Source organism: Gastrolobium bilobum, unplaced genomic scaffold, assembly GCF_033153095.1.
Source record: "Gastrolobium bilobum isolate Gb01-03AN ecotype WA unplaced genomic scaffold, APGP_CSIRO_Gbil_v1 utg3325, whole genome shotgun sequence".
Taxonomy (NCBI): domain Eukaryota; kingdom Viridiplantae; phylum Streptophyta; class Magnoliopsida; order Fabales; family Fabaceae; genus Gastrolobium; species Gastrolobium bilobum.
In genome coordinates, this window is record NW_026896131.1 from 116,614 (window position 1) to 144,579 (window position 27,966).

Below are 27,966 nucleotides of genomic sequence, written 5' to 3' on the forward strand. Positions count from 1 at the left end.
TCATAGAGTCCTTCCTTAGCTTTTAAGTCATATAAGGCAATTTAGACGCAATAAGGTTATTACGCTTTCTGGTCCTTTGTGCGATGACGATATTGTGCATTTCATGGGCCCTATATGTATTTGGGCCTATTCTTGGGCTTTAACCCTTTGCGGGCTTATTGTAGTTTATCCAGATAAAATATTTAAGTATAATTCAAGAATTTATTTAAATTTATATAATCCATAATCATGAACTTTATTATTTTGATATTTATTTAGGGAAGAATATTATAACAATCAATTAGAGTTACTATCAATCAAACTCACTATTAGGGCATGTTTGGTGTATAGTATATATAGAATAAGACCTGATAGTATAAGACCTGATAGTATAAGGTCTGATTGTATAAGACCTGATTGAATTTTAATACTATACAACGTTTGGCACGGTATTGTATAAAATAATATATTGTACAAGATAATATCATCTAATATTTGGTAATGCACTGTATAATACGATATATGATAAAAATAAATATTTTTAATAAAAATATCCTTTAATAAAGAAGTTATATAATTCTTCAAAAATGTCATATGATATTAATTTTTATAAAAATTTATTGATCAATGTGTTCAAAATATAAATTTAATTTTTAAAAAAATAAAAATATTCAATATTTTAAAAATTAATATATTGAAAAATTAATTTTTATTTCAATAGATTAATATTAAAACAATATATCCCTCATTTTTAATACAAAATATAAATAGTCTACAACAATATCTTATCAGACTTTATCCCTCATTCTTAGGCCGAATTAAGTTATATTGTTTTGATGTATTAAGGGATTATGTTGTATAAGCTTATACTATACGATGGTCACACCAAACAACTGAAAATGTCGTAACGTATAGTATAAGCTTATACTATCATGTCTTATATGTCACACCAAACAGGCCCTTAGGTCAACAATTATGTTGATCCAACAATTATATTTATTTCTATCTTCATATTTATGATTTCCCACCGTTATATAAGGAGGAGGTTATACTTATTACTTTTTTTCTTTCTTACAACCAAATCTTAACAGATTTTCGTCAATCTAATCGATTATAATTTGGATTTTATAATTCTCATTTAACATGAGAATTATAATTTTCTTACACACCCTTCGATTTCCGTGCTGACATGGATCCTACATATAATTTTTTCTAACACATGGGTCCCACATGCTTTTTATCTCTACAACATGAGATTTCAATTCTCCTTCAACATGAGAATTATAAAACCCTTATAATTTACAATCTAACAATTATAATTTATTAAATAACATTTATTAATTAATTATTAAATTCCAATAAATTATAATCATTAAATTGATGAAAATCAAGTTAATATTTAATAATAATAGGTAGTAAAAAACAAAGATAATAAATATAACCTTCATTTTATATAAAGGCAAATTTTTATAAACAAGAATTCTGTATTAATTTTAGAATAAACACCTTTTTGAATCCTCAATAAAAAATCACAGAATCTATTTTAATCTCTTAAAAAAAATTATAATCCCTCAAAAATTTAAAAAAAACCACAATAATCTCTACAAAGGAACTAATATAAAATATTTGATAACAAAATTTTGTGTATTAAAGTAAAAATTTTCATTTGATATAAATATAAAAGAGGAATGTTTTTTTTAATTCAGTCATCCTTCAGCTCCATGGTCCTCGCTCTCTCGGCCTCCGCACCCTGGTCCTCTACTCCCTCAGCACAGTGAGGAGACAAATTATCCATTGAAACCGGAGGGGTCTTTTACGATACCTCCATATGTGGATGATCTGACGAGGGAAAATATTCAGCGATAAAGTAGCGTGCCGTGAAGGACCCCCCAACCTCAACATTAGTGGTGAGGGAGCATAAGAGGAAGCTGAAGATAAAGAAGCTGAGGATAAGGGAGGAGGGTCGTAAATTGTTTTTTATAAACTACAGTGCGTAGGGTTGTAAATTGTTTTTTATAAACATTATAAATTGTTTTTTGGAATATTTATAAACATTATAAATATTAAAAAATCCCTAAGGGTGGGTTTGGTTGAGGTTTTCTTTTGGGATAGATGGGGAAGTGTGGGTAGGTATCCCAAAATGCTATGTTTGGTACAAGTTTATGAAAAAAAAAGTCTAGGAAAGAAGTTTGCGTAGGAAACCATATTTCAGTTGATTTTGTGCTCAAATTCACTGTTTAAGAAAATCTCTTGAGATGTGGTATTTATGGAAAATTAGGAAAGTAGAAAACTGAGAGTGGCTAGGTAAAATTACTATCCCGTTAATTAGATTGGCTAGGTAATTAGATGGCTCGGTAATTATCTATAGTGATGAACTAAAGGAAACAATTTGAAATGATTGATCAATTGTAGGATTACTGATGTACTTGTACTTGTTTGTTTAACACTGAATTTATTGCCTGAAAAGAATATGGCACTCTTAGTGTAATGATCTTATAACGGTGAATCAAATTTTTCATTAAGGAATATCGATGAAATCCAAGAACAAAAAAAAGAAAAACTTTTTTTATTTTGGAAAGAAACAAAGGGTTCTATTCTAAACAATGATCTGTGACACAAATATCTGGACATACAAGTTCATATCTCTCTCACTGAATACGCGTTTCAGAGTTTCACTGTTCTGTGATCTCACTCAAACAATACAAATACTAGACTCCATTGAATCCTTTTCCCAAATCTAACAATCAAATTTCAAACTTTCTCGAAATGTGAAAGGAATCAACCCTAAAAAAATTAATAAAAAATATAAAAAAAAAACCTTACTGAGCAGAAAAATTGTTGAAAAACAAAATCCTAAAGTAATCCCCGCATAATGTGATAGTAAACGAAGTAATCCAAATCGCGCCAAAAATAAAGAGAAGAAGAAGAGGGAAACAAAGAAAAGAAAAAAGAAACCTCTCAAAATAGAAATCAATCATAACCTAATTGATTTAATTACAATGAATTTCTCACCTTCTACTGATAAATAAATTCCTCCGATCAGATTAAAGGGACTTGAAACTCAACGCATCAATGATCAGATTCCACCTCCTTGGTCTCAAAAAAATAAAAGATAAAAAGAGAATCCAGATTTGATTAAGGAACAAGGCACATATCGTGAAATTCGCGGGCGAAGGTAGTTTTGTGATTTTGAAGCTGAGAGCAAGAACCGGAAAGCAAGTAAGAGAATTAAAAGAAGAAAAAAAAAATTGATGATTTCGGGTTACCAAAAAATCTTCATATGAAAAACATAATAATAAAAAATAAAAGGGAATAGGAGAAAACGATTTCAGTTGGGAAAAAGGAGCGAGAATTAAGGACAAATGTTTTTACTATGAGAAAAATATATTACAAAACTCAAAAGAATTAAACAACCTCGTATTCATACAGTAATTTGAGCCACTAAAACAGTGATATCATCTTTCTTTCCACCCATATGACTGCGTCCTTCTCTCTCAGAAGGATCCTGAAAAGGGGTTCGAAAATCTTTAGACTTGGAAAAGGACAGAGCAATGTCTGCTATATGCTGAGCCAAATCATTAACTTCAAATACTCCTTTTGTCCACCTCAGAATTTCTTCAATATCATCAGCGTACAAATTATCAAAAAGTTCATCACTACCTAACACTAGAATATCCCCTGCCTTTACTGAATTCTCATACTCATATGCAGAGTCAGGGCTGTCACTAATCTCACTATTCCCCAACTGAAATGGTGTGTTGAAAGAGTGCTGCTGGATGGGTGATTGAACCAAAAACCTATTATTTCTAAACAGCATTAAACCAATATCACCCACATTAACTCCATGAAACACCCCTTCTTTCAGAGTAACAATAGATGCGGTAAATGATCCTTTTGCTTTGGTATTCAAGAAAGCATCATTCAACACTTTTCTTGGATCAACAAAGCCCTTCTTTGGGTTATCATTTGGATAGTAGAATTTCCCAGCAACCCTCTTCAACACCTTCAACCGTTTCTTTGGCTTCTCTCTGGCAACAACGTATTTATCACGAAGACGCTTCTTGATAATCATCGTCGACTCGAAGGTTTCAAATTTCAAAGAAAAGAAAAGATGGCGCAAAGAAAGAAAGAAACAAGTGTGGGTTTGATAAAAGAGATAAGGACGCAGTCATACGGATGGAAAGTAAGATGATATCACTGTTTTAGTGTGTTTTAGTGGCTCAAATTACAGAATGAATACGAGGTTGTTTAATTCTGAGTTCTGTAATATTTTTTTCTCATAGTAAAAACATCTATCCTTAATTCTCGCTCCTTTTTCCCAACTGAAATCATTTTCTCCTATTCCCTTTTATTTTTTATTATTATGTTTTTCATAGGAAAATTTTTTGGTAACCCGAAATCATCAATGGTAAACACTGAATTTGAGCACAAAATCAACTGAAATATGATTTCCTATGCAAACTTCTTTCCTAGACTTTTTTTTCATAAACTCGTACCAAACATAGCATAATAGAATCAATCAGCCAATAATTTGTCTCTAGTGTAATGAATTTTAAAAAGAAATAAAGAGGTAAAAAATTGAATTTTTCTTTAATTTTGAAAAATCAATTTTCTAAAATCTCATTTTTTTTCTTTTACAAATTAAAGCAGAAATATTAAAAAAATAAAATGTATGTCTCATGGCCAGTCCTAAATGGTAAAGGCGGCGACGCCGCTCCACAAGGCTATGGAATATGAGACAGCTACCGGCGGAGATGCCACCCGTAAGGGCGGCGCCGTCGACGCCAGCGAGCATTGATTTCTGACGGTTACTTGAGAACTATGCAAACACCGATTCGTTTGCTCTCAAAAAGTATCGAGACTCTTCTCAGAAATCTCCCGTCATAATTCCTTATTCATTTATAAAATTAAAAAATAAATAAATAAATAAAATTTATAATTTCTGCTCAGTGAAGAAGAATGTCATTCTCATCGATTTAGAAAAAAAATCTCTGAAGTCTGACATGTGAATATTGATTCTTAAATCATCACAGCAGAACCACAAGTACCAAATCAAAACCTAAAAAGAAAAAATCAACAATTTTCAATTTTAATTTGAAAAACAATAAATTGAAACTTGTTCAACAACACAGGTAGCAATTGCTCTCATATACAATAAAATCTCTACTCAAATTTTGAATCGGAATAGCGTATACTGCAACGAAGGCAGAAAATCATAGAGCCACTGCTACCCGAAAATTCAAAAAATCAACCAAAATATTAAAAAAAAAAAAACAATTTAAAGAAAAATTAGAAAAGCTTACAGAAAGAGATCAGAAATTGGTAAGAGTTGTCGGTCACGGTAATTCAGAAACACGGACCAATGTAAAACTCATCATGTCTCTTTCAAACAAATTTCTATTATACTTAAAAAAAAAAAAAAAATATTCTAAAACCGAATAAGATGAAAAGATTTCTTCATCAGAGACTTAAATACATAGAATCATGGAATGAATCCAATCATATTGTTGCAGTTTTTTTCTCATCACTTGATTGATGCACATGAAGACTACAAAATAGAGAGCAAAATCATCTCTAAAAAACAAGAAGAGAAAAAAGAATTGAATTGGATGAATACTGAGTAAAGGAGGATTCAACTGTGAGAGGAGGCAAAGGAATGAAACACTGTGATGGAATGACTTGCTTTACCTATTTATACAACAACGATTATGTTGAAACCCTAAAATTTAAAGAAAGGTTGGGCCGGATCCAAAAAAATTTGGGATCTTTCTAATCCCTAATTTGTTTCCTGATTGCGGGGTTTTTTTTTTGGTAAGGAATGATATATTTATAATCTCTTTTTAATTTATAAAAACTTACGGTCAAATTTTAATTGTGATTTTTGTCAATATAATTATTGGGTTTAGGGTTTAATATAATTATTGGGTTTATGGTTAAATAAATTATAACCATTTAATTGACGAAAATCAACGATTAAGACAAAAGATTTTAAATGAAAAAAAATTATAAATATAACTTTCTTTTTTTATACATTTCTTGATTGCTCTTTTTATATATATAATCTGCATTTATATTGTGTAAATTTTTATATTGTTACCCACCTCACTTAATAAATTATTAAATTTACATAAAATTTGATTTTTTATATCATATTATTACATTGTAGCTATTTTTTATTTTTATTAATTATGTTAAATTTTAACCAAAAAAAAAATAAAAACAAACATGTAATAATCAAATAATTCTTTTAATTATTGTAAAAATATATATGTTGATAATCTTAATATATACTAATATAGTATTAAATAATTCTAAAATAATCTAAGATCTTATAAATAAGGTGCATGTAATGAGCAATTTTAATCTAATGAGATATTTTATAATATGATAATTTAATATAAAAAATAAATAATATAAGAGAAATTTTAACTTTAAAAGACATATAATTGTGTCATTTTATTCAAAACTATTGTGTTTTATGGTAAGAGAAACAGAAATCATAGGATCAGTATTTGTCCCTTTAAATAACATAAAATTATGTCATTTTAGTCAAAATTATTATATTTTGTGGTAAGAGAAACATAAATCCTCACCAAAAAAAAACATAAATCATTATGGGAGAGAGTGAGAGGTTTTTTAATTTAAATATTAAATAAAAAATTTTAGTTTTAACTAAAATGACTATCATTTAAAAGGACAAATATTTTTCTCATTGATCATTTCTTGTGATTTTGTTAAAAAATATAATATAAAATATAAAAAATGATTAATTCATTTAACATCACTCAACAACTTAACATTTTGAATTGAATTGATTGCTTGATATCAGAGTAGTGACCAAGTAATGTTGATAGAGAAATCTTAATATACCCCTTGGTAATTTCATGTTGAAAGGTATATGTTTTATGTGAAAGATACATGCAAATTGTGTTAGAATAATCAAATATAATAAAATAATTTCTATGTTAAATTTTGTTGAAGCTTATTACATGTAATAAAATAAGGATTTTTTTTACAGCAAAATAGTAGGAAGGATAAGTTAATCCAAATAATGTTTAGAATTTTAAATAGAGGAAGGTTATTCTTACAACCTATTTTGGTTTACAACCTCTTACAATCATATCGTAATCGTTGATTTTCGTCAATCAACAGTTATTATTTTCGCAAATCAAACGTATTAATTCACAATAAATAATAAACATTGATTGACAAAAATCAACTGTTAAGATATGGTTGTAAGAGGTTGTAAACGAAAATATGTTATAAATATATCTTTTCTCTTTTAAATAATTATAAAAGAGATAAGATATAATTTACTGCACAAGTTAGAGTAGTCATTTTAAAATTTTATTTCCTAATTTTTGTCTTCAATAATAATTTCTTGATATTTTTTGCAATATTTTTTCTTAAGTTTGAATATTATATTTCTTATTTTAAACATATGTGATCTGCACTTATCACACACGGGATAATTGAGTCCAACTCATAAATGACCCAGGAGGCCCAACAACCAATGCAATGCTTAAAGACTAAGAAAACGCACATCCATCTCATATTAAGGTTATATCCCAGGAGTACAACTACGACATCAGCAGCTCAAGATTCTACAGCCTCCCTAATAGTCAATATCTAAGGGACATACACATGGTTCTAGCTATACATAAGAGACATGGCCCACAAATAGGCATCACGAACACACAATACCTGCAAAAGCTACTTGAGCCCACCAATGGGGCTATATGCTGTTATACTAAGGCGATATAAGCAGGACGACCAACTATTATATAACAAAGACTTGAAGCTCGAATATAATAACCCTAATTTGTAAAATGTGAAATTACAATGGATTATATAATGACCCTAACTTGTAAATTATGAGTTTATTAAGAAATGATCATAATTAGTGAAGAATTAATTACAGGAGAAGTCTACTTACAAAATTTAAAATCACATTTTTAGTAAAAATTGTGAATACTGATAGTTATTGGGTAAAAACATAGGTAGGCAAAGTTACTCAAAAGTTAAAAGTAAAATAGTGAATATTACCACAAAAAATATTTTAAGTCAATATGTCAAATTTGAAAGAGAGTTAAGTAAACAGGATAAATAAGTTTATACCCACTTGGTGAGTACAACTCACTTAAGTGTATTTGAAACACCACATCTCCTCACATTTCCCTCTTCACCGTCGGACACCCTCACTCTAAACCTATGGATAACCTTCATTTTCGTCCACCATTGTGCTCCATCAATTGCTTAGGGAAAGAAAGGAAACACTTGACAATCTTCATCTTCATCACATCCCTTTCATTTTTTCCTTTAGCGAGTTGTTTGTGAAAGAATGAGGAGCCTACCTTGTGAGCTCATTTTTGGATTTGGGCAAGGAAGAGGAGTTTTGCTTAGATAAAGACTTGAGTTATTCTTGCAATCTTGTGGGTTGAAGTCCGAAGGTAAATACCACAACCCCTCTTGTGTTTTATTGGAAAATATCATGACTTAAGGTATGGAAAATTATGGATTTGATGGTATGTGAGTTGAAGTATGAAACTATGTGTAGAAATGCATGTTAGGTTAATGGGAGAGTTGAGTTTTGGGGTTAAGTGACCAGTTATGCAGAAAAATGTTGTTGTTTTGGCCTCTATCCAGGAGGGACTCAAATCCCCACTGTTAAAATGATGAAATTTAGCTTCTGTGAGGGAGGAATTCAAATCCTTTTCAAAAGGATTCGAATCCCTACAACGGTAATGATGACAGCACAGTAAAATGTGAATATCTTGAGCTACGAAGCTCCAAATTGAGTGTGGTTTGGACCGATGCGAAGATAACACATAGAGCTATCACCCTATGAAAGTTCAGAGCCAATAGACAAGTATCAATTGTAGTTTAAGTTTAAATTCACTATCTACTTTATGAAAATTAAGTTTGCAGCAGTCGATTTGCGAAAGACATAACCTGAGTTATACAACTACAATAGAGACATATAATATGTCATTGGAAAGCATAAGAAGTCTAGTTTAACATAGTAAATTATTGGAACGTAATGGACTAGTATATGTACTAATTGTCTTCATATTTCTGAAATAGGTTGTGATTTCTTGGATACTAGGAGTACGTCAAGGGTCATTGCTTTGACGAGTAAACTTTTGGTCCTTGGGGTTAATTCCCCATTTGTTCCATCAAACTCCGAGGGAGGATGGTTCTTTGATATGGTATATTGAAAATGAACTGTTATATATTGCATGTATATGTATGTATGTTTGTGTGCGAGGCATAAGACATGTTTCTTTATGCATAGTACAAGACGAGTTTCCTTGCGTAATGCATACATGTTATATTTTCTGGCCCATGGGATTCATTATTGCACACATGCATTGATATACATATTCTCATGCATACATTGATTTTATACTATGGTTATACATGAAGTAAACATAGGGGTGGAGGAGCCTTCCAAGGACCCGTAGTTTACTGAGATGATATCTCATCCCGCGTTATGGGGATCACCATTTCAGGTACAATAGCTGATGGTGCTGAGGCATCGCACGACTGGAGGCTGGGAGAGGGATATTACTTGACATGATATTCATGATTTTGACTATCATTTTGATATGTACATGACATTCTTATTAGTTTTACTATCTTTTGAGATGTATATATCATATTATTCTTTTGTAGAGCATGGGGGATATCTATGTCATTTGATAGTTTATATATGTTGTTATTGAGTATGCATTGGTCTATGTTACTTATTTAATTACATCTCTTTTGTTTATTTGATGTAATCATGTAAGTAACATTATGGATATTATTTTGAGACCTGATAGTTATGAGATAGCCTAGGCCATGAATGGCTGGGCAATATGATTTATGCATATATATTTATCTGAGTCCAATATGTAAGAATCCATGTATGGACTCTAGGTTGTACTAGTGGATATGTCGTGTTTTGCCTAGATTATATTAAATTGTCAATTAGGCACCCTTTTCTATGTGGAAATAATCCCCAAAGCCTTTAAAATACAAAGTAGATGTCGACCATTTTATTTTAAATAGAACGTGATATGTAAAAGAGTATCATATGACATTAATTGGATTTGAATTAATTGGTGAATTGCAATACATGAGGAAAAGAAAAAAGTTTATTCACGTTTTCATATTAGAGCTATTAGTTAATTAGCGAGCAAGTTTTCATGATTATTTATTTAAAATATGTTGCGCTCATTATCATATGTATGTTAATACACCAGGTACACATGGAGGTATTACAGATTAAATGTTTAATCATCCATAACAGAGGTTAATCAAGTAGAATACTTAATTAAATAACTATTAAGTGATACTTATGAGAGGAAATGGGAAAAATATGTTAGAAACCACTGTCAGTAGCTTCTCGCATATGTGCTCGCTGAAGCGAGCTATTCAGCGAACATTGAAATTGCTCGTTGGTGTAGCTCGCTGAAGCGAGGTGCCCGGCGAGCATACGCGTGTTTTGTTTAAATTGGATGAAATAAGACTTGTCATTGTATCATCCTCCCCAACAAACCGAGGCAATCATTTTTAGGGAGGGGAATGACCTAGAAAAAACCTAAAGTGAGCTAGAGTGGATGAATCAACTTACTTCAAATGTGTGTAGAATCACTTGAAGAACACAATCCATCAAAGAAATTCCTTTGAAAACCATTCAGTGAGGAGATTCTTCCTTGTGAAAGTGGCTACCCACTCTTGAAGGTGAAGCATGGGGAGTTGTTTGATCACATTGGGAGTTTGGAAAACACTTCTTGGTTGATTCTAAGAGCACTCATGGTAAGAAACTCCATTTTCCTTCAATTTTTCTTGTTGGTTGAATAATATAAGGTTTCATGGAAATGTTGAGTCGTTTAGTGTGTTGGAGCATGAATTAAGCTTAGTTTATGTTGAAAAGAATGTTTGGGAGATGATTTAATCGGTGAAAAGGTGTTTAGATCATCGTTTTGGTACATTACATGATTTTCATGTCATAAGCATTGTGATTACTTGTGTTTCTAGTACTGTTGGATGTGTGGATATTGAATGTGTTCATGTGTGTTTCTAGGTTGGAAACAAGTGGGCACTTGATTGATCAAGAATTGGAGGAGCCAATGGAGCTTGATTTGGTTACTTGAATTAGTATAGGTAAGTTCATGACTTTTATGATTGGTTTTGAATTGTCTATGTTGTGGTTAATATAGATACATTCAAGTGAGCGAGGAATAGAGCACCTGGGAAATAGCCACTGCCTAGGGAATTAAATTGCTCGCTGCAATGCTAGCTTCAGCGAACAGTGCAGAGAGGAAATGCGATTTGCTTGCTTAGGAGCTCAGTGAGAAGTGTAATTTGCTGAAAGTGTGAAATGAAGCCATATAGTGTATGAGCACTTCATGGTAGTGTCTAATAGGACTTGTATAATACGTTTAAGCTAGATTTAAATATTCTGCAATGTCACTTTGTTATAATTATAATTTTGGTTATTTCAAATACGGTATTGGCTTTAAATGGAACATGCAACGTTTAAAAAGAAAAAATTTAGTTGTATTTTTAATTGAACTATTGTGATTGTAACTGCGCTTAATATCATATGTAATGATAACATCCGATACGTAACGAGGTGTTACACCAAATATGAGCACCATATCCATCTTTACTAAAGCTTATTGATCAAATATTGACCTAAGCGTCAAAGTGTCTTCTAGGTACCTCACATCATTGTAATGGTATATCACTTAACACTTTGTGGTTTTAAACTTTTCTTTCACACCTATTATGGTTAAATATGTTTATTATTTAACGGTTTCAAACTTTCACTTACACTTATCATGATTACAAAAAAATATTTATTTTTTCCTAACTTTTATTTGATATAATTATAATATTATCAATTAAAATCTTAATAAAATTAATGATTAAAGATTAAATTAAAAATATTATTTAAGATAAATGAAAAACGTATTAGCTAAATAAATTATTTTATTACAAAAAAAATATTTTAAATTTTTTTTTCCATACTATTATAATGATACCAGATACAAAAATAAATAAAATAAAATAATATTTAATTTAAAATAATATATATAAAAAACCATGAGGGTGAGTTGATACATTTTTATACCCATATGGATATACGTGACGTTTTAAAACCTTAAGGGGTTAAATAAGACATTTTTATAATTACAATAGGTCTAGGTGACAAGATTTCATAAGGTGTTAAATGATACATTTTTATAATCACAATTGCCTAAATGACAAATTTAAAACCACGTGGGTCAAAACAAAATTATCCCTTTTAAAACACATAAAATATATAACAAAACTCATATTATGTTCCGTTTTATGGTAACATATTTACCACTCTTAAAATATTCACCAAATTAAGTATCAACATATCCAAAATAAACTTCACCTAGTAAAATAAATCATTCAAGCTTTGATTTACGAATTTACCTTAATATATAAACAAATTTAAACGGATGAGTACAAATTGTCTGAAATTTTGAAATCTCTTTACGAATATGACTAAAGGAAAAAGGAAAAATAATGTGTAATAAATGTCCCTAACTTTCTAAAGATAATGAGAGAATTGAGACCTAGAAACGAATAAGAGATAACGAAGAAATAAAAAAATTGTAGAAAGAATAAAACAATAAGGCAGAAGCTATATGATGCTCACTGTAAATTCTTCTAGGAAGGTATGATGAAATACAAGAAAAAAAAAAAAGAATTATCTCACTTTTTTTACTGTTACAAATACTCCTTTTTTAAAGCATTTACGCTTTTAATTATTGTAAAAGAAAAATTACAAATTAAAAGAGAGAGAGAACAATTGGACTTTTACATTTATCAGAATGAATAAATGCAATTTTCCCTTAAATAACTACAATATACATTGGCCTATATATCATATTCCATATACTTGATTACACATTTGTAGCTCTTACTCATACAACAATAGCATAAATATTACCCTCCTAATTTTTCATCATAGGTATTGCCGTAGGCTTTCCCCACTCATAGACTCCATTTCCTGCAGAATGTCCTGGGCAAGAGATTTAACTGAAAGCTCCACATCCTCAAGCAGTTCACCAAGGAAGGGGATTGTTTCAGCCAGGAATACTAGATATTCTTCTTTCAAGTTCTCCACAAGATATTTAACAATTCTGAGGCCCAATATTCTAGCTCGCACATTTTCACTCCGTGTCTGCATCAACACCTGCAAAACCACCAGCAGAAAGATATTCAGCTGCTTTTGGAAAAAAGATACAAGAAGCCACTAGGAATGGTCTAGTGGTGAAAGGTTTGGGTAGATTATATTAGGTTATGTGTTCAATTCTCACTTATATCTAAAAATATATATATACAACAGCATAGTGACATAAATGAGATTAAATACTAGTACGTATAGGGTATAAGTATATAGCATTCTAGCGCTCTGCATATTTCAGAATACCCAAAACTAGAATAATTAATTAATAAGCCAAAATTCCACAACAAATGACATATGAGCTATGTATAACTAGAAAGGAACAAATCTGATGAAATGAGGATGTGAGATAACACAAAATCCAGTTCAGATCTTTAAAATCATTGACTGGTGGATCAGAAGCAGCATTTGGACAAAGAACTTAAATTGAGTCAAAATTAAGCTGATTGGCATGATAATTAAAGCCGGATCAAAATAGCAGAAAAGCTAATCTACAACCAATGCTCCCGATCAGTGTTTTAAAACTTGGCCCGGTCATCGATTTGGTCGAGGTACCGGATCATTGATTCAACCAGTAGGTCACTAGTTCAACCGATTTAATTAAATTTATATTAAATTATATAATAAATATATTATAAGATGCATTTTGACCAACAATTAAGCGTAGCGTAGTAGTGTAAGTGGTAACACTACTCACTCCTAGATTCGATTCCCAGCCATTGCAGTTTTTTAAAAAAACAACTTGACCCGGGTTTCATATGACCGGTCGAGTCACCGAGACTCTGCCAATATAAATAAAAAATTCAATTTGATATAAATTTATCATATTTATTTGTGTTGAATAGAGTCAACGGGTCGAAACCAATTTAAATGCATGGTCGATCCAATGGCCAGCTCGAACCGGTGATGGTATCGGGTCACCCAAACACGGGTTGACCCGGCCGGTCCGATCTGGGTTTTAAAACACTGCTCCCGACAGCTCCAACGTAAAACAAGATACTGAAGCATGGTATGCTATACCCATATCTCTATCAAATTATTCGAACAACAACAAAAAGTAGCAGAAGGGAATAGAAATCATAAACTTCACCTCGTGGTTCAAAGGTTTCCACAAAAGGTCAGATCCAGCAGTCACTGCCATTTGACCGATGCACACAACCAGTAGGTCATCAACTTCCTTCACGCTTGGTATATTCATGCTGTCATCCAGCGAAGCCGGTGGATCTATGACAAGTTGTGAAACAATAGGTCTCAACAACATCTGCAACAAGCATATACAGTCAGTTTTAAAGGAATGAGCCAATTACTCAATAAAAAAAAATCAATCCCCAATTAAATCCGACTAGAGAGCGTGGGGTGAGAGGGCAATCCTTGTACGCAATCTTATCCTTGCAAATAATTGCAAAGAGTTTTACATATGGAATGAGTCACAAAGGAACAGTTTTACCACTGCTCTGGTTCGCCCTCTGTTAGCCAATTACTCAATAAGATGAAAAAATAAATAATGGTCTAATGTAAAGAATTCACTAGCCTGGAAATTTGAGGAGTCAAGAAATTTCAAGGTCCCAGTGTCATAGAGGAAACACTTGTGCAAGGATGACAAGACTACTGTCCTGAGATGCCAGCCCTTGATAGACACACTGCTCGCTTCTTGTATATTGCCATCGTCCTGAATCTTAGCCTTCTTTTTCTTCCGACTCAGACTAGACACTTTCACATCTCCACCACCACTAAGATGATGAACACAGCTATCAAGCAGGTGTTTGAAGTAAGGAACAAACAATGACCTACAAAAAAGAATATAGCAGCATTGTAAAGGGATGTCGTTGATCATTCTTTTGAGAAAACAAAACAAAGTAGCATCATTATAACTGATTATATAGCTCTATTTATTGGTGGCGTGCATAATAAATAATTAAGGAAATCCTATTGAAAACTATTTTTTAATTTAATACATGACCAAATTGGATAAAGGTATGTATGTATCTACTATCTCAACTGTCACAAGTACTTGATATAAAATTCCTGTGGTTGGATATACAACAACTTTCATGTTAATATTAATATAAATAATATAATACAATACAATTATAAAGCTAAATTACTTTTCTGAGAATGAAATACCATAAACCTACCAAGAAAATTCTAGAGAAAGAAAAAGTGACTTTAGACATTCAAAATCTCATAAATCATGCTTATCTAAAAGAACATTATATAAGAAAAATAATAACTACGTAATAAGATATAGAAAATATGGGAGTGGATCCTCTCATGTGAAAAAGTTGTCTTGTGGTCATATTATTTGATCACAGCCGCTCATTTAAAAATTATACATTTTTCTCTCTCTTATCTCATTATCTCATTATTAATGAGTGGTTGTGATCAAATAACATGACTACTTTTTCACATGAGAGGATCCATTCCCAAAAAATATAGACACTGACTTACCGATTGTTCTCTGCAAGCTTATTTACCATGCCATAGAAAGATATGGCCCTATCAATGCTTCCTGCAGATGCAGTTTCATCCACCTCGGATTCTGCCCACTCAATACTCTTTATGAAAAGAGGCTTGAACATGCTCTCAGTAAGTTTTAGGGTCAGAGCAATCACTGCATTAATCACACCTTTTTCCACTACATCAATGTTCTGAATCGAAAGATGACTTTGACGGCGAAGATCAAGAGCAACCAAGCAAAGGTCAAAAATCTTTCCATGGAATGCCACAATAGATGATCTGTCCATTGTACCAACCAAGGTTGCCAACATATCAAACATAATTATTAAGCTTTTATCCCCAGCCTCAACGGCAGCAGGGTATAATTTTAACAAAGGTAGTAGGGCAAGTCGAACCTGTCAGAAAAAAATGTGTTTGGTAAAGAAAACACGGGTATTTATTTCATAACACAGTTACACAACACTAAATTATAACAAGCCTTACAGGAATTTTTTCAGCAAGAAGCTTGCGTATTCCCCGAATTCTAGATTCCACCTTTGCATCCATTCCTGAGACATATTCAGGATGAAGCACCAGAAGTTCCATGATATTTGTGATATATGGATTCAGAAATCCACCAAGCTTGTCCACAATTGCCTCCAAAGTGAGGAGAACAGAAAAAAAATGGGATTCATTTGAGGCAGATAAAACATCATTAGTTTTGGCTTTCATATCCAGATTAGACAATACTTGATGATATGACTTCATCACATTGTCCATAATCTCAGGAAGTTCTGCCAGTGCTTTTGGACCTAGAACATTGATCAATGCAGCAGTTGTTCGAAGGCATATGGAAGTCACAGCAAAGTTATGAGATGTAATACATCTTGTAACAGATCCAAGGCATAAACTGAAGATGGAACTATTCGAAGGGAACCTTTCGGCCAGAACTTCTAATGCTGAAACTGCTGCCACTTTCAAGGAGGTATTTGATGAATCATCAAGTACTCGAATAATTTCTAAACACAATTTATTAAGTGATTCTTGAGAACTTTCATCCATATGAAGCCAAGGAAAACTTGGACTTGACCTTGAACCTTTGCTGCCTTTAAGCTTTAAGCTGACAGTTATATAATTTCTTACAGCCTCACAAAACAGCCCAAGAGCCTGCAGCACAAGAAAAGCAGTATCAAATAACAGTTTATCAGTGTCTCGCGTTCACACACTTAAATTAAATTTTTTACCAAGATGAGTGTTCAAGTCCAACTAAAAGATCTTTTAGTAGATATGCAACCAATGCAATATGTAATGCATGTGAATAATACGTGTATTTTTCAAATAACCATCAAATGAAAAAACAATAAATGTCCGCTATGGCTACCCACCTAATTAAGGGAACCTCTCGAAGCCCTGATGTCTAATACTATGAAGCAAATAAAGACACCAACATAACTAGGGAACCTCTCAAAGCCCAGATGTCTAATACTATGAAGCAAATAAAGACACCAACAAATGATGGTCTACCCTTTCATCAAAGTTTCAAGATCCTAAAAAAATTTTGTATTTAGTAATCTTATTAAAAACCATACCTTTTTTCCAACATTTATATCGGCATGGCGGAGCAACTTAATTATGCTCTTAAAGTATGCTGAAGGTATCATGAGCATTGTCATATTCCTCACAACAGCACGCATAGTTTCCTTCAACTCTTTCCTCACAATGACAGGTAAATTCAGTTGTTTTTTTCTTGCATCTACAAGTTGCAAGAGGAAAACAACCTGCTCCATAAGCTCTCCCAGTGCCCTCTGCAATATTGGAGAACCCATCAGATCTATTTTGAATATGAATATGAATATGTTCAGCTAGAATAAACAGAAGTGTTTCTATACTACTCAAAAATTAGAACATTCACCCAAGCATAAGCATGCAACACCAGTGCTATCCAAGTGAGAAACCAAAAAGAGCATCTCAGCATGAAAACAACAATGAAATATCAAACAAATATGAACTTCAATGAATGTTTCAGTTCATAATGCCAAAATATGCTTCAGCTTTAATATCAGCCTGAGATCTGTGTATCTCCATAAACTCAATTTCTGATTAATGGAAAATTAACAATTTCATCCATATAATCATATTAATTTATAAATTTAGAGATATCAATCTCTCAATTATGCCAAGATAAGATACTGTGTCTATTACTGATAACTAGGCATTGGTCATGAAAAAATGGAAGCTCTTCATAAAAATCATAATAGTTAAGATCCAGACTTTGCACGATAGAATTGAATAAAGACGTTAAAAAGGCATAAAAGTCTCTTGCATCATTTATCTGATCTGGATTTATACCTGAATTACAACTGTATCTTCTCCAGATTCCAGCTTAAACACAAACTCTGGATCTTGCAATTTTTGCAAAGAAAATTGCATTGCAATAAACAACTCCAGAAACAATGCCTGGTCAGCATTACTATTTCCCCTCTGTTCAAGCAGCATAACTAAAGAAGGAAGCCAAGTCGTACTTGTATATTGTTCACAAATTTGCACTGCAAATTTAAATTCCCACTCTTTGGTATAAAATGTTAAAGCATCTGGAGTCTCAATATTTAGGAAACAGGTAGCTTTCCTTGAAACTAATGAACCGAAAAGCAGTATAAGCAATGAGGCCAAGCTTTTACCCTCACCCAAAGTTCTGCAAAACAGCTACCACTATAAACCAATTGCTAAAGTTATGATAATAGGATAACAATGTAGAACAAAAATACCTTAACAGATATAAAACAATTGACACCCTCCTGTGCTCGCCAATATCAGGCAATATATCCATGAAAATCTGAAGCAAGAAAAACCAAATCAGAAGGTTAGTGTACACAGAGTTACTTCCAATCATGTAGAAGAGACATGAAAGCCCATAAGGGTTTTCATGAAAAACCAACCTTCAGTAATTTCTCCACATCATCTGTCTTAGACAGCCAACAAGGAACAATTGCAGATATAAGATCTTCAAAAACATGCTTCGAATGACTGTCAATCTACAGTTACATAAGCAGAGAAACGGTGACACCACAGCTCATATAATGGATTAGTTATCCATAATAAATTGGATTATGAAGAATTATACTCTCAAACACTTTGTAACTAAAAGTTTACAGTAGTTGTAATACATAATATGTATGTAAGCATGCACTTCACTTACTCAGTTTCAAAATCAAATCTCAAATGGTGACAGAAAAGCAATGATTAAAGAATGGAAGCAGGAAAAAACGAGAGGATATAATAAGCATTCTTCCCACATAAAATCTGTTCTCCGTAGAAAAAAGGATATAATAAGCTATTCTACACAAAGAATGTCCTAAGTTCAGTACAGGGAAAGCCTATTTTAACAAACCTGTTTGACAGCTGATTCTCCAATCACTGCAACAATATCAAGTATATGCTCCAAAACTTCTTCTGGGAAGACTCTAGTAACAGCAGAAAGCAGAGAAAATACATGGTTGCGGGTGACTACCAGGTTGGAAGTCTGGGCACACTCTATCAGTAGCTTAATATTAATTTCATCTGTCATTTTTCCCTGTCAACAATAGTTAAACTTAAGAAAAGGAAATAGCCAAAATAGTGAAGAGGTAGTCAAAATAATATTCCTCATATCATAATAGATGTTCCAGCTTCATGATTAGGTAGCATACATTTAGAGGAGCCGTTCTTTTAAGAGACATAATTATATCCTCCAGGATTATCAACAGAGTCTGCTGAATATGAGATACTACGGTAGTGCTGGCTTCAGAAGGACTTGATGGAGGTTGGCTTAACCTTTTTTCCAGGAAGAGGGTACCATTTACCCATTCTTCTGAAAATACCTTGCTAAGAAGCTTAAATAAGGAGTCTAAAAGCAAATGCCTGCAAGAATCAAACTGATAATTTAGCACAATGAAATGCTTTAACCACTTTTTTGGCATGGTAATGATGTAGTCATCTTCTTTCATGGCAGTACCCACAATGTCATTATTGAGATTCAGAAGAAATCATGTCACCTGTTTGTTATGTCTTTCTTCAGTAGCAAAACATCAAGAAGGGAACTAAGCATGTAGACGGGATTATCTCTTCCGCATATGTCATTAGCGGGAAGTTTTTCTTCTTGAAGTACAGCCAGTTTCTGTTTCTTTATCTTCTTTTCATTGGCTGAACTAATTACGCAACCTTTCTGTGTAAGTATACGATCAAGTATGTGGCCAACAGTTGAGAAACTAATCTGCAATTCCATGATAACCACCAATTATTCTCAATTTCATTTCTTTTTTTCCTTCTATGGAATAAAAACACGGAAGAACCCTTCCATTACATTGAAAAGAAACATAATACCAAAATAAATAGAGCAAATAAAAAGACCATAATGCCAAATAGCCAGTAGATCCAAAAGGTTATGTTAAGTGATGAAATATAGAATTTATATCTCTACAATTTCTCTTCAGGTCCTAATTGGGGCCTGTGACTAACACAATCATAGGTATCACGCAATTTAATAGTTTTCTAGATTTAATAATACCAAAGATTAAGTTCTTTTCAAGCAACCATTAAAGAAATCTAGCACATACACACTAAAAAGAAACAAGCAAAGAACACTAATTGAGACAACACATGGTTGATAACATTTAACCAACAGCAAGAAACTCACATCTATGCGCATTAAGGCCTCTTTAGTTGCACTTTGAACGTCGCCATTAGCAATATAGCTCAGAAAGACAAGCTTGCAAAATAAATGCTCCTGGAAGACACGAGAAAAGAGTAGTAGTTTAGGCTATAATAGAGCACATTTACCTAATGAAGCAAATAATCAGAACATTTTAATGCATCCAGCCAAGATAATGTACAGATCTACTTATCATGAATGACAATAACAAACTCTGGAAATAAATACGTATATTGAAAATAAGACCTTCACGTCATTCTTCAACCCCATGTAGAATTGACGGTTAAGTTTGTTTAAGACAGTGATACAAGGCTCGACATAGGCAGGGTCATCTGAACTCATAGCATCCAACTGAAAAAGGCAGTGGTCCAGACTATGAAGTAAGAAACTCAAAATAATGACATAGGATGTAGGAAAAGCATACATCCTTAGTATCTCACCTGCAAAGCATTCAGTAAATGATCTTGAAGATCATTTCCACCAGAGGGAGACGACATAACACAGCTCTACACAAGAAGGGTAATGAGTTCACACCAAACATCAGAATGAAGGTTCCATCAGCTAAAATACAATACAATATACATACCTCCAGCAAAAGGCACATTATCTGAATTTCAATGTTTGACAATTTCTGGCGAGACCTCTCGAGCTTCTTATAGTATTGTTCCATAAAAGAGGACAACAATGGTCCAACATTTTTAACATGCATAATAACATTCCCAATTCCTTTCAGCAAGGATAAAATCATTAGCTGCCAAGCACATCAATGCCCAAAAATAAGTTACTCCCTTACAGTCTCAGCTTTGCATAAAAATCCACACATAATACTACATTAAATCTGGAAATGAATACATGAAACCTTGATCTATATCACAATTTCCAAAACTAGAATCATATAAAGAGTAAAATAGAAGATAGTAAGTGTGAAGATATCAAACCTTTCCATAGTCAGAGAACTTCAAAGCAGAACCCAAAATGAAGCCAAGAATTTTTTCTTTTGTGGACTGATCAAACCTGAAAAGATGTGTGGAAATGAAGCAGAATAAAAAATCTCGGAAATTAGTACAAATGAATATTCATTTTAATTTTTGAATGAAGATAATGAAAAATCTGAGAAAAAATAGAAACTACCAATAATCAAAATGAAAATGTAAAATTTACATGGCGAAAGTCACAAGATACATAAGTAATCCAAGCCAATCACAACAGAATATCCCTAAAACCAAAACTTTCCCATAATCCATCTCAATAATACAAAGCAATAGCTTAAACTACAGTAAAAAGCTAGGCCACACAATCTATCTCAACAATACACACATTATAAAGAAATAAACGATAAGAAAAACACTATCCTAAGCAAATAAAACAGTGAAAAAGTCAAAATATTAAAAAATATTCTTGCCATAAAATGGATGTGAACCAAAGCCAGAGGATACAATTCGATAAAACACTTCATATTGCACGGTTTCGAATTTACCATAATTTAGGTAATCACTTATTTATCAAAGAATTCATCAGGAGAAAGTAAATAATTTCAAGAAAGGAGAAAAGTAATCATCCTAGAACAACCATAATAATAATCTCAAAAGAGCTCTCATGTGAAAACCCAAAATTACGAAATCCAGAAGTAACTTGATTGACTGGCATTTCAACTAATTAAGGATTTTTATTTTAAATAGGATTACCTGAATGTGAAGGTAGGGTTCTCTATCCAAACAGATTAAGCATATGTTCAGTATGATTTTAATTCTCAGTTTTGGATGAGTGTGTATCATCGAATGAATGTGATACGATCCCAACTTTAAGGGTGCGTGTGAGGAAACACTGTAGGGGAATAGTCATTTTGCTGACTCAAGTTAGTTATAAAGAATATTCTAGATGGAAGGTGTGGAGTGTCACGTCCGTAGGAATAGTATTGGGGGTTAGTCAGTTATAAGGAGGAGGGCAATGTGTGGAAGGGCATCTTGGCATGTGGAAAACCTTGGCTGGGCAACCACATTGGGCTGGAGAAATCCAGATTTGGGAGAGTTCCATGGAGTCTCTTGAACAAGCTCTAGGACTATCATTTTTTGTCTTCCTTTTCATTTCCAATGTAATCGTGTTCTCAGTGTAATCTTTCCTTCTATGTGGTTTAGTTATTACCATGTATTTTTCAGCTTATTGTTTAGTTATTACATTATGTGTTGATTTGTGTCTCATTTCCCTTAGCTTCCTTGTTTTTTACTGGTTGGACTCTATCAGAATGTCATTGTTCTCCCTCTACCATCTACCTAAATTTCCCCCTTCTTTCTGCCCCCGCTCTCTATTTTTCCCTTCTACATGCTACTCTGTTTGTTTCATGCATCACCACATCAATGTACCTAGTCCTTCCAATCCTGCTGAACTTGTATTTTGATTAAAGGACACCCTAAAAAAGCCATTGGCTTTCTTTCATGATGAAGACCAAGAGAACAGATACTTCCCATAACGGAAAATTTCTCACCAAATATTAAATCATTTAGATTATAAAAAGACAAGGGAAGGAAAAAAAACTCTGGCCAAATGTCACTCCCCACATGAAGATCTGGCTAATTCCAACAACAGAAAAAGGAAGCATGGAAATACATTTGATAAGCAGCAGCTAAGTCAACGAATATATCAAATAGTTGTATAGTGATAAAAGTGGTGCCATTGAAAGTTGTCACGTAACATTATAAATACCTGGTTTCAATATTTTGAGGTACTACGATGTTATGACAGAATGAGCTCAGCATGGATGCAAACAACGACGGAAGAAATTTCTTGTCAGACAATATAAGTGTTCTTTGCTGATCCATCACCAATAAGAGCTCACCCAGAAAATGGATCCAGTTTGCATTGTTCCCTGCTCGTACAAGTTTAGAAACTTATTAAGTACCAAGTAAAATTAATTAGACATTAAGGGCAAAATCTAATTATTCTGACAATGAAGTACCATTTTTCTTGCCAGAACGTTTAATATGACAACCCAATGCATGTAACTCAACAATACAGTTCATGGCAGCAATCCTTATAGCCTGGAAAAAATTTCAAAAGATAGATATTTCCTCAATGAGATCATTAGACCCAATGATATTTCCTCAAAAACCAACAGAACAGAAAAAACAGGACTGAAAGTAGATAGGCTCTACAGTTATAAACAAGAAAACCATTTGTCGACAATCATAAATTTGCATTGCACAGAAAAGGAGAAAAAGACAAACAAAAATGCCAGGAGGTAAAGCTAAGAAAGAGACGTACCTGGTTATCAGCAGCCAATGGAACAAGAACAGAAGGAAATTCGGCTAAAAGTTCAATTTGCCATCTATCTTGTGACGGACTACAAAGAGCTGCATAGCACTGAAGACTTTCAACCTGGACTACGGCAGGAACACCTGCAGAATTGAAGAACCAACAAAAAATCAAACCAATGGGTACTTTCTCAGAACTATAAAATACCAACATAATCTGGAAATACCATTCAAATAACCATGACTTCAATAAGCTTTAAAAAAATTAAAAATCAAACTATAACTTAATTGCATTTGCATAGATGACTAACTCTGATGGTGCTTATATTTTGTGTGTGTGTGTGTGTGTGTGTGTGCACACACGTGTGTGTATATAGCTTTGGAATCATGTGCGCAAACATAAACACAAGCTCAGCAATATAGACCAAAACAGATATGAGTAGTTTGTGAATGCTAGATGAATAGCATTTGACAGCCAAGTATGGAACATAATAAATTTTAACAGAAAAGGAACACATAACTCCAAGGGAATGCAAAGAAAGCATTTATACTTGCCAGCATTCGCATGGGTACATGGTAACTTTACTAACTTAGCTTTTTAAAAAACACAAGTCCCAAATCAAATCTGAATGGCAATAAAATAAACTTGTGATAAGGTGACACTAGCAAATTTTCCCTATTTTGCATTTAATTACTTGATTTGCACTCCAAATCAAGGACTCAAACATGCTACAAAAAAGAAGTCATAATTAGATAAAGGACCTCAAAAATTTTTAGAAATATCATCTTGATCATGCCACCTTGATTGTCTTTAAGCCTTATTTTTAATATCTTAAATGATACATGCAACTATCAACCACAAACACACATTACTAGCAATAAAAAGCAATTCATTCTTTCTGACAGAATTAGAAATAAAAATCATTAAGCAAAGACAGGAGGAATGATTGTTTTGATTGATGAAATTCTTCCACAATCGCAATCATAATGAAATTGTCCAGCGAATCATTAAACCGACAGAACAAGTTCCCACAAGAAAATTTGCAAACAATGTCTTGTCCTAATGATAAATTTCAAGAACCAAAGAGAAACTGAGAAAAACTTTATGGTAGAAGATTTGAGAGAAAGTTTATGTGATTGCTCATATTACACACACTACACAACAGTATTTATTATGTATGATGTGAGATCGCGGCATTTACAAGATAAACTGTTATATTCAATCATACAAGCAAGAATTTCACATTAGAAGCAACACTGCATTGTCCACTCAACATATAGAGTAAATCAAAACAACAGAGAATAAGCTTAGAGCACCTTCTTCTGTGAAAAACTTGGATAAGAGGCGGGGAGGTGATATTCTGCATTGTGCCACTAGGTAATGAAGGTGTTTACTGAATGCATGTTTGAATTGTGAGGAGGCAAAAAATACAAACAGATCCTTTATCTTGCTGACCCACTTATCATCATCGTCATCATCCTGCATTTTGTAAAAGGTTCATTCATCCAACCAATGGTGAACAATGGAAGACTAACAACAACAAAGTCCAAGAAGGAAAGCAGGTTCACAAGACAACATTGATTACAGACTTGCAAATACTAAAGGAATTACTAACAAGTGGAATGTCCGAAGGCACTGCTGATATTAGTGTTGCTAGCAGCCTCCAAAATATGCAAACCATAATTTTTGCATTTAGAGGCCTGAGATTGGCATACAAAAGATGGTCCAAGAATGCACTGCAATCCCAGTCTAACACTTCAGAATTGAACTGTGAAACAATCCCAGCAATCAAAAAGGAAGCAAAAAGTTAGTTTCTCATCACAAAATACAAGACGAATAAAAGCACCCATATGTTCGTAAATCCCGTGTACCTCATCCAAAAAAGCATCACCAGCAGTCACAAAGGATTCCCACTCAGCCTTTAAAATAGGAAATACACTTTCAAATAGTGCAGAAAAGTCATCACCTTTGATCAAAAAGAAAAGGTCAAAATTTAGCATTCTGCTAACTTCTTTGCGAAATTTTAGACAAAAGAATCTAATAGAGAGAAAAGGAAAGAGCAAAAGGTGGAGGATAAGATGTAATCCAAATAATTAACTTCTGAACCAAAAAAAGATATGTATGTACTACTTCAGAAAAAATGGAATTCAAAAAGAGAAAGGGGAAAACAAACCTTTTGGATTCCTCAAAAGAGACTGCAATAAAACAAAAAAGAAAAGTGTCTTTGACAATTCCAAATCACTGCAGCTTTCAATAAACCAAGCAATATGATCTTCAGGGTGGACCATGAAATTATCAGCCATGTTATTGATAGTCTTCAAGTTAATTGAAGATAAACTCCCAGGTATCAGTGTCTGCAATTGCACTTTAAGAGTCAGTAAAGTGAAAGGTGATTGATCACTTCATTTGACATAAACATATTTATGAGTGGTCGTGATTAACAATTTAGAATTCTGATAAAATAAAAATGTCTTTGAGAAAACCCCAACTCCAAGTACTATCAATACAATATCAAGATATTAATGTACTAGACATGCTCCTATTGGGTTATTCCACAATCCCAGTTCATGTAAAATCATTAAAAAGTGTGAAATTTCAATTTTCAAAGTTTTGCATTTCCAAAGGAGGTAGGACCTCATGATTGGTCCTTATCATTAATTCACCATGGCCAATCACGAGTAGAATCTTGAGTTTGACAAACTTACTTATTGAACAACAGACTAAAGTTTCTTCAAATTATAAGCGTAGATTAAATATAAAAATATAGAGCAAACCAATTCACAAGTAGATATTTACCACTTCTCCAGAGGTAGACACAGCAATATTCCGATAAAGTGGCCAGTTTACTTTGTTGACAAATCCCAGGGCCTTTAAGTTCAAGCTCTGTGTCTGCACATGGCAAGATACGTAGTTATGGGATAATCACCCAGACAAGGGAACATCTAAATGCAATGAAGTAAGAAGACACCAGGTCAAAAACATATCAAACTTTCTATCCAAAACAGAAATATTAAATACAACCTGTGGTAGAACAAGGAGTAATGGAAAAATCATGGCAGCAATGTTCTTCAAGTAATCAGTATGATCATAGAAGCATGAGATTGCATTCTTTAGACAAGTGACAGCAACTTCACCAGTTAGACTAACGTTATCAGTTGAACCTGCAAGAAGAAAATGAGGAACAGTGTGTAAATTATGTGTACATCACAAAAAGAACTGCGAAATTTATCTATTTTATTCAATTATTCCTGCAAGAAGAAAATGAGGCTCAGTGTAAATTATGTGTGCAATAGACAAAGAACTACAAAATTTATTTATTTTATTCAATTATTGAATCAACCCCACTTGGGCTAGACGCATTAGCCTTGAATGAATCATTACAAAAAGGAACCAAGCAAAAGTATATTTTGAACCATTGGAAAAGCATGAAGGAGATTAGACTATTATTCAAAGCTTTAAAACTGCCACATCTATATTCTTAGCACATAACTCCACCACCATCAGCCATCATTCGACAAAAGTACATTCAGAGAAAAGATTCCCATTCCCAGCATCTTGTTAGTAGTCAATATGTATGCATGCCATCTATCATATGTTTTACAAAGTGTGTGTGTGTGTGTGTGTGTATAGTACCAATTACCATGTTATATTTTATAACACAGACAAACAAGTTTGTAATCTTCATCTTTGTAAAATTACATAGCCTGTACCATAAAGGAATAAAGGAGGAGGGTTGCATCAAGCGTAGGAAACCGGTTGTGAAAAAGTAGTTACTTTTATGAGGTGAACAGACAAACAAGTTTGTAATGCTTTAATATAACACGTAAAGAAAAGATAAACCACACCTGATAGTAGCTTGCCAATACATCTTCTTAGCACATTCTGCAGTGCATCAATAAGCTTAGAAGAACTTACTACATTTGGCAAGCCATCAACATGTAAAGCTGCTTGAACAACTGTTAGATCTTTATCATCAAGCTGTCTCAGTATGGCCTCTCCGATGTCTATAAAACTCTGATCAATAACACAACAATTTGGGGTGTGGGGTTGGGGGGTAATAGATATTAAGTTAAAGATTTTGAATATGGAATTAGAATCACTCAAATGCTGTATAATTAGGAAAACATTTACAACAAAAGGGGTTTCTCACATGTACATGCAAACACAATGACAAGCATCATTAAGACATCCTAAATAATACTTTGATTAAATTATGAAGATTTCCCCCAATCCAACTTGAAATCAACTCAATCCATATCAAAATAGCACAAATGACAATGTTAATAGACTATTTTGCTGCCATTATAGCATATACTGGTGTAGAAAATCAGAATCCAAACATGTTTCCGTTTTTATTTCCTATTAATTAGGATTGATTATGATTGATTAGGATTGATTGTGA

General features: G+C 32.9%; 2 protein-coding genes and 4 non-coding genes across 6 annotated transcripts in view; all 6 read right to left on the minus strand.

Annotated features, from left to right (window-relative positions):
• Nucleotides 1-3,400: 3,400 nt before the first annotated feature.
• On the minus strand, nt 3,401-4,051 carry LOC133297929 (probable protein phosphatase 2C 80). The gene has a single exon (XM_061497166.1). The coding sequence runs from the start codon at nt 4,049-4,051 to the stop codon at nt 3,401-3,403; it is 651 nt and encodes a 216-aa protein (XP_061353150.1).
• An 867-nt stretch (nt 4,052-4,918) lies between these two features.
• LOC133297938 (small nucleolar RNA R64/Z200 family) lies at nt 4,919-5,018 on the minus strand. Its single transcript, XR_009749698.1, has one exon. It is a non-coding gene; the product is annotated as a small nucleolar RNA R64/Z200 family (small nucleolar RNA).
• Nucleotides 5,019-5,119: 101 nt separating this feature from the next.
• LOC133297937 (small nucleolar RNA U54) lies at nt 5,120-5,202 on the minus strand. Its single transcript, XR_009749697.1, has one exon. It is a non-coding gene; the product is annotated as a small nucleolar RNA U54 (small nucleolar RNA).
• Nucleotides 5,203-5,287: 85 nt separating this feature from the next.
• On the minus strand, nt 5,288-5,362 carry LOC133297934 (small nucleolar RNA SNORD18). The gene has a single exon (XR_009749695.1). It is a non-coding gene; the product is annotated as a small nucleolar RNA SNORD18 (small nucleolar RNA).
• Nucleotides 5,363-5,434: 72 nt separating this feature from the next.
• Nucleotides 5,435-5,514, minus strand: LOC133297936 (small nucleolar RNA Z199). Its single transcript, XR_009749696.1, has one exon. It is a non-coding gene; the product is annotated as a small nucleolar RNA Z199 (small nucleolar RNA).
• A 7,292-nt stretch (nt 5,515-12,806) lies between these two features.
• The window catches only part of LOC133297915 (uncharacterized protein At3g06530), a 28,230-nt gene continuing 13,070 nt past the window's right edge, over nt 12,807-27,966 (minus strand). The window contains exons 13-39 of the mRNA XM_061497150.1: nt 27,410-27,578; nt 26,586-26,725; nt 26,361-26,453; nt 25,738-25,918; nt 25,436-25,530; nt 25,180-25,332; nt 24,881-25,043; nt 23,574-23,707; nt 23,269-23,350; nt 23,016-23,178; nt 21,254-21,329; nt 20,902-21,066; nt 20,756-20,821; nt 20,562-20,666; nt 20,301-20,390; nt 19,660-19,877; nt 19,315-19,525; nt 19,017-19,199; nt 18,565-18,660; nt 18,394-18,461; nt 17,978-18,320; nt 17,218-17,433; nt 16,133-16,795; nt 15,641-16,044; nt 14,724-14,979; nt 14,283-14,453; nt 12,807-13,201 (exon numbers count right to left, since the gene is read on the minus strand). Coding sequence (XP_061353134.1) covers nt 12,971-13,201; nt 14,283-14,453; nt 14,724-14,979; nt 15,641-16,044; nt 16,133-16,795; nt 17,218-17,433; nt 17,978-18,320; nt 18,394-18,461; nt 18,565-18,660; nt 19,017-19,199; nt 19,315-19,525; nt 19,660-19,877; nt 20,301-20,390; nt 20,562-20,666; nt 20,756-20,821; nt 20,902-21,066; nt 21,254-21,329; nt 23,016-23,178; nt 23,269-23,350; nt 23,574-23,707; nt 24,881-25,043; nt 25,180-25,332; nt 25,436-25,530; nt 25,738-25,918; nt 26,361-26,453; nt 26,586-26,725; nt 27,410-27,578 — 4,935 coding nt within the window. The 3' untranslated portion in view covers nt 12,807-12,970. The remainder of the gene's footprint in view (nt 13,202-14,282; nt 14,454-14,723; nt 14,980-15,640; nt 16,045-16,132; nt 16,796-17,217; nt 17,434-17,977; nt 18,321-18,393; nt 18,462-18,564; nt 18,661-19,016; nt 19,200-19,314; nt 19,526-19,659; nt 19,878-20,300; nt 20,391-20,561; nt 20,667-20,755; nt 20,822-20,901; nt 21,067-21,253; nt 21,330-23,015; nt 23,179-23,268; nt 23,351-23,573; nt 23,708-24,880; nt 25,044-25,179; nt 25,333-25,435; nt 25,531-25,737; nt 25,919-26,360; nt 26,454-26,585; nt 26,726-27,409; nt 27,579-27,966) is intronic.

What these genes read in the sequence shown, in the direction of transcription:
- LOC133297929 (XM_061497166.1), bottom strand. Translation starts at nt 4,051, where the DNA reads ATGATTATCAAGAAGCGTCTTCGTGATAAATACGTTGTTGCCAGAGAG.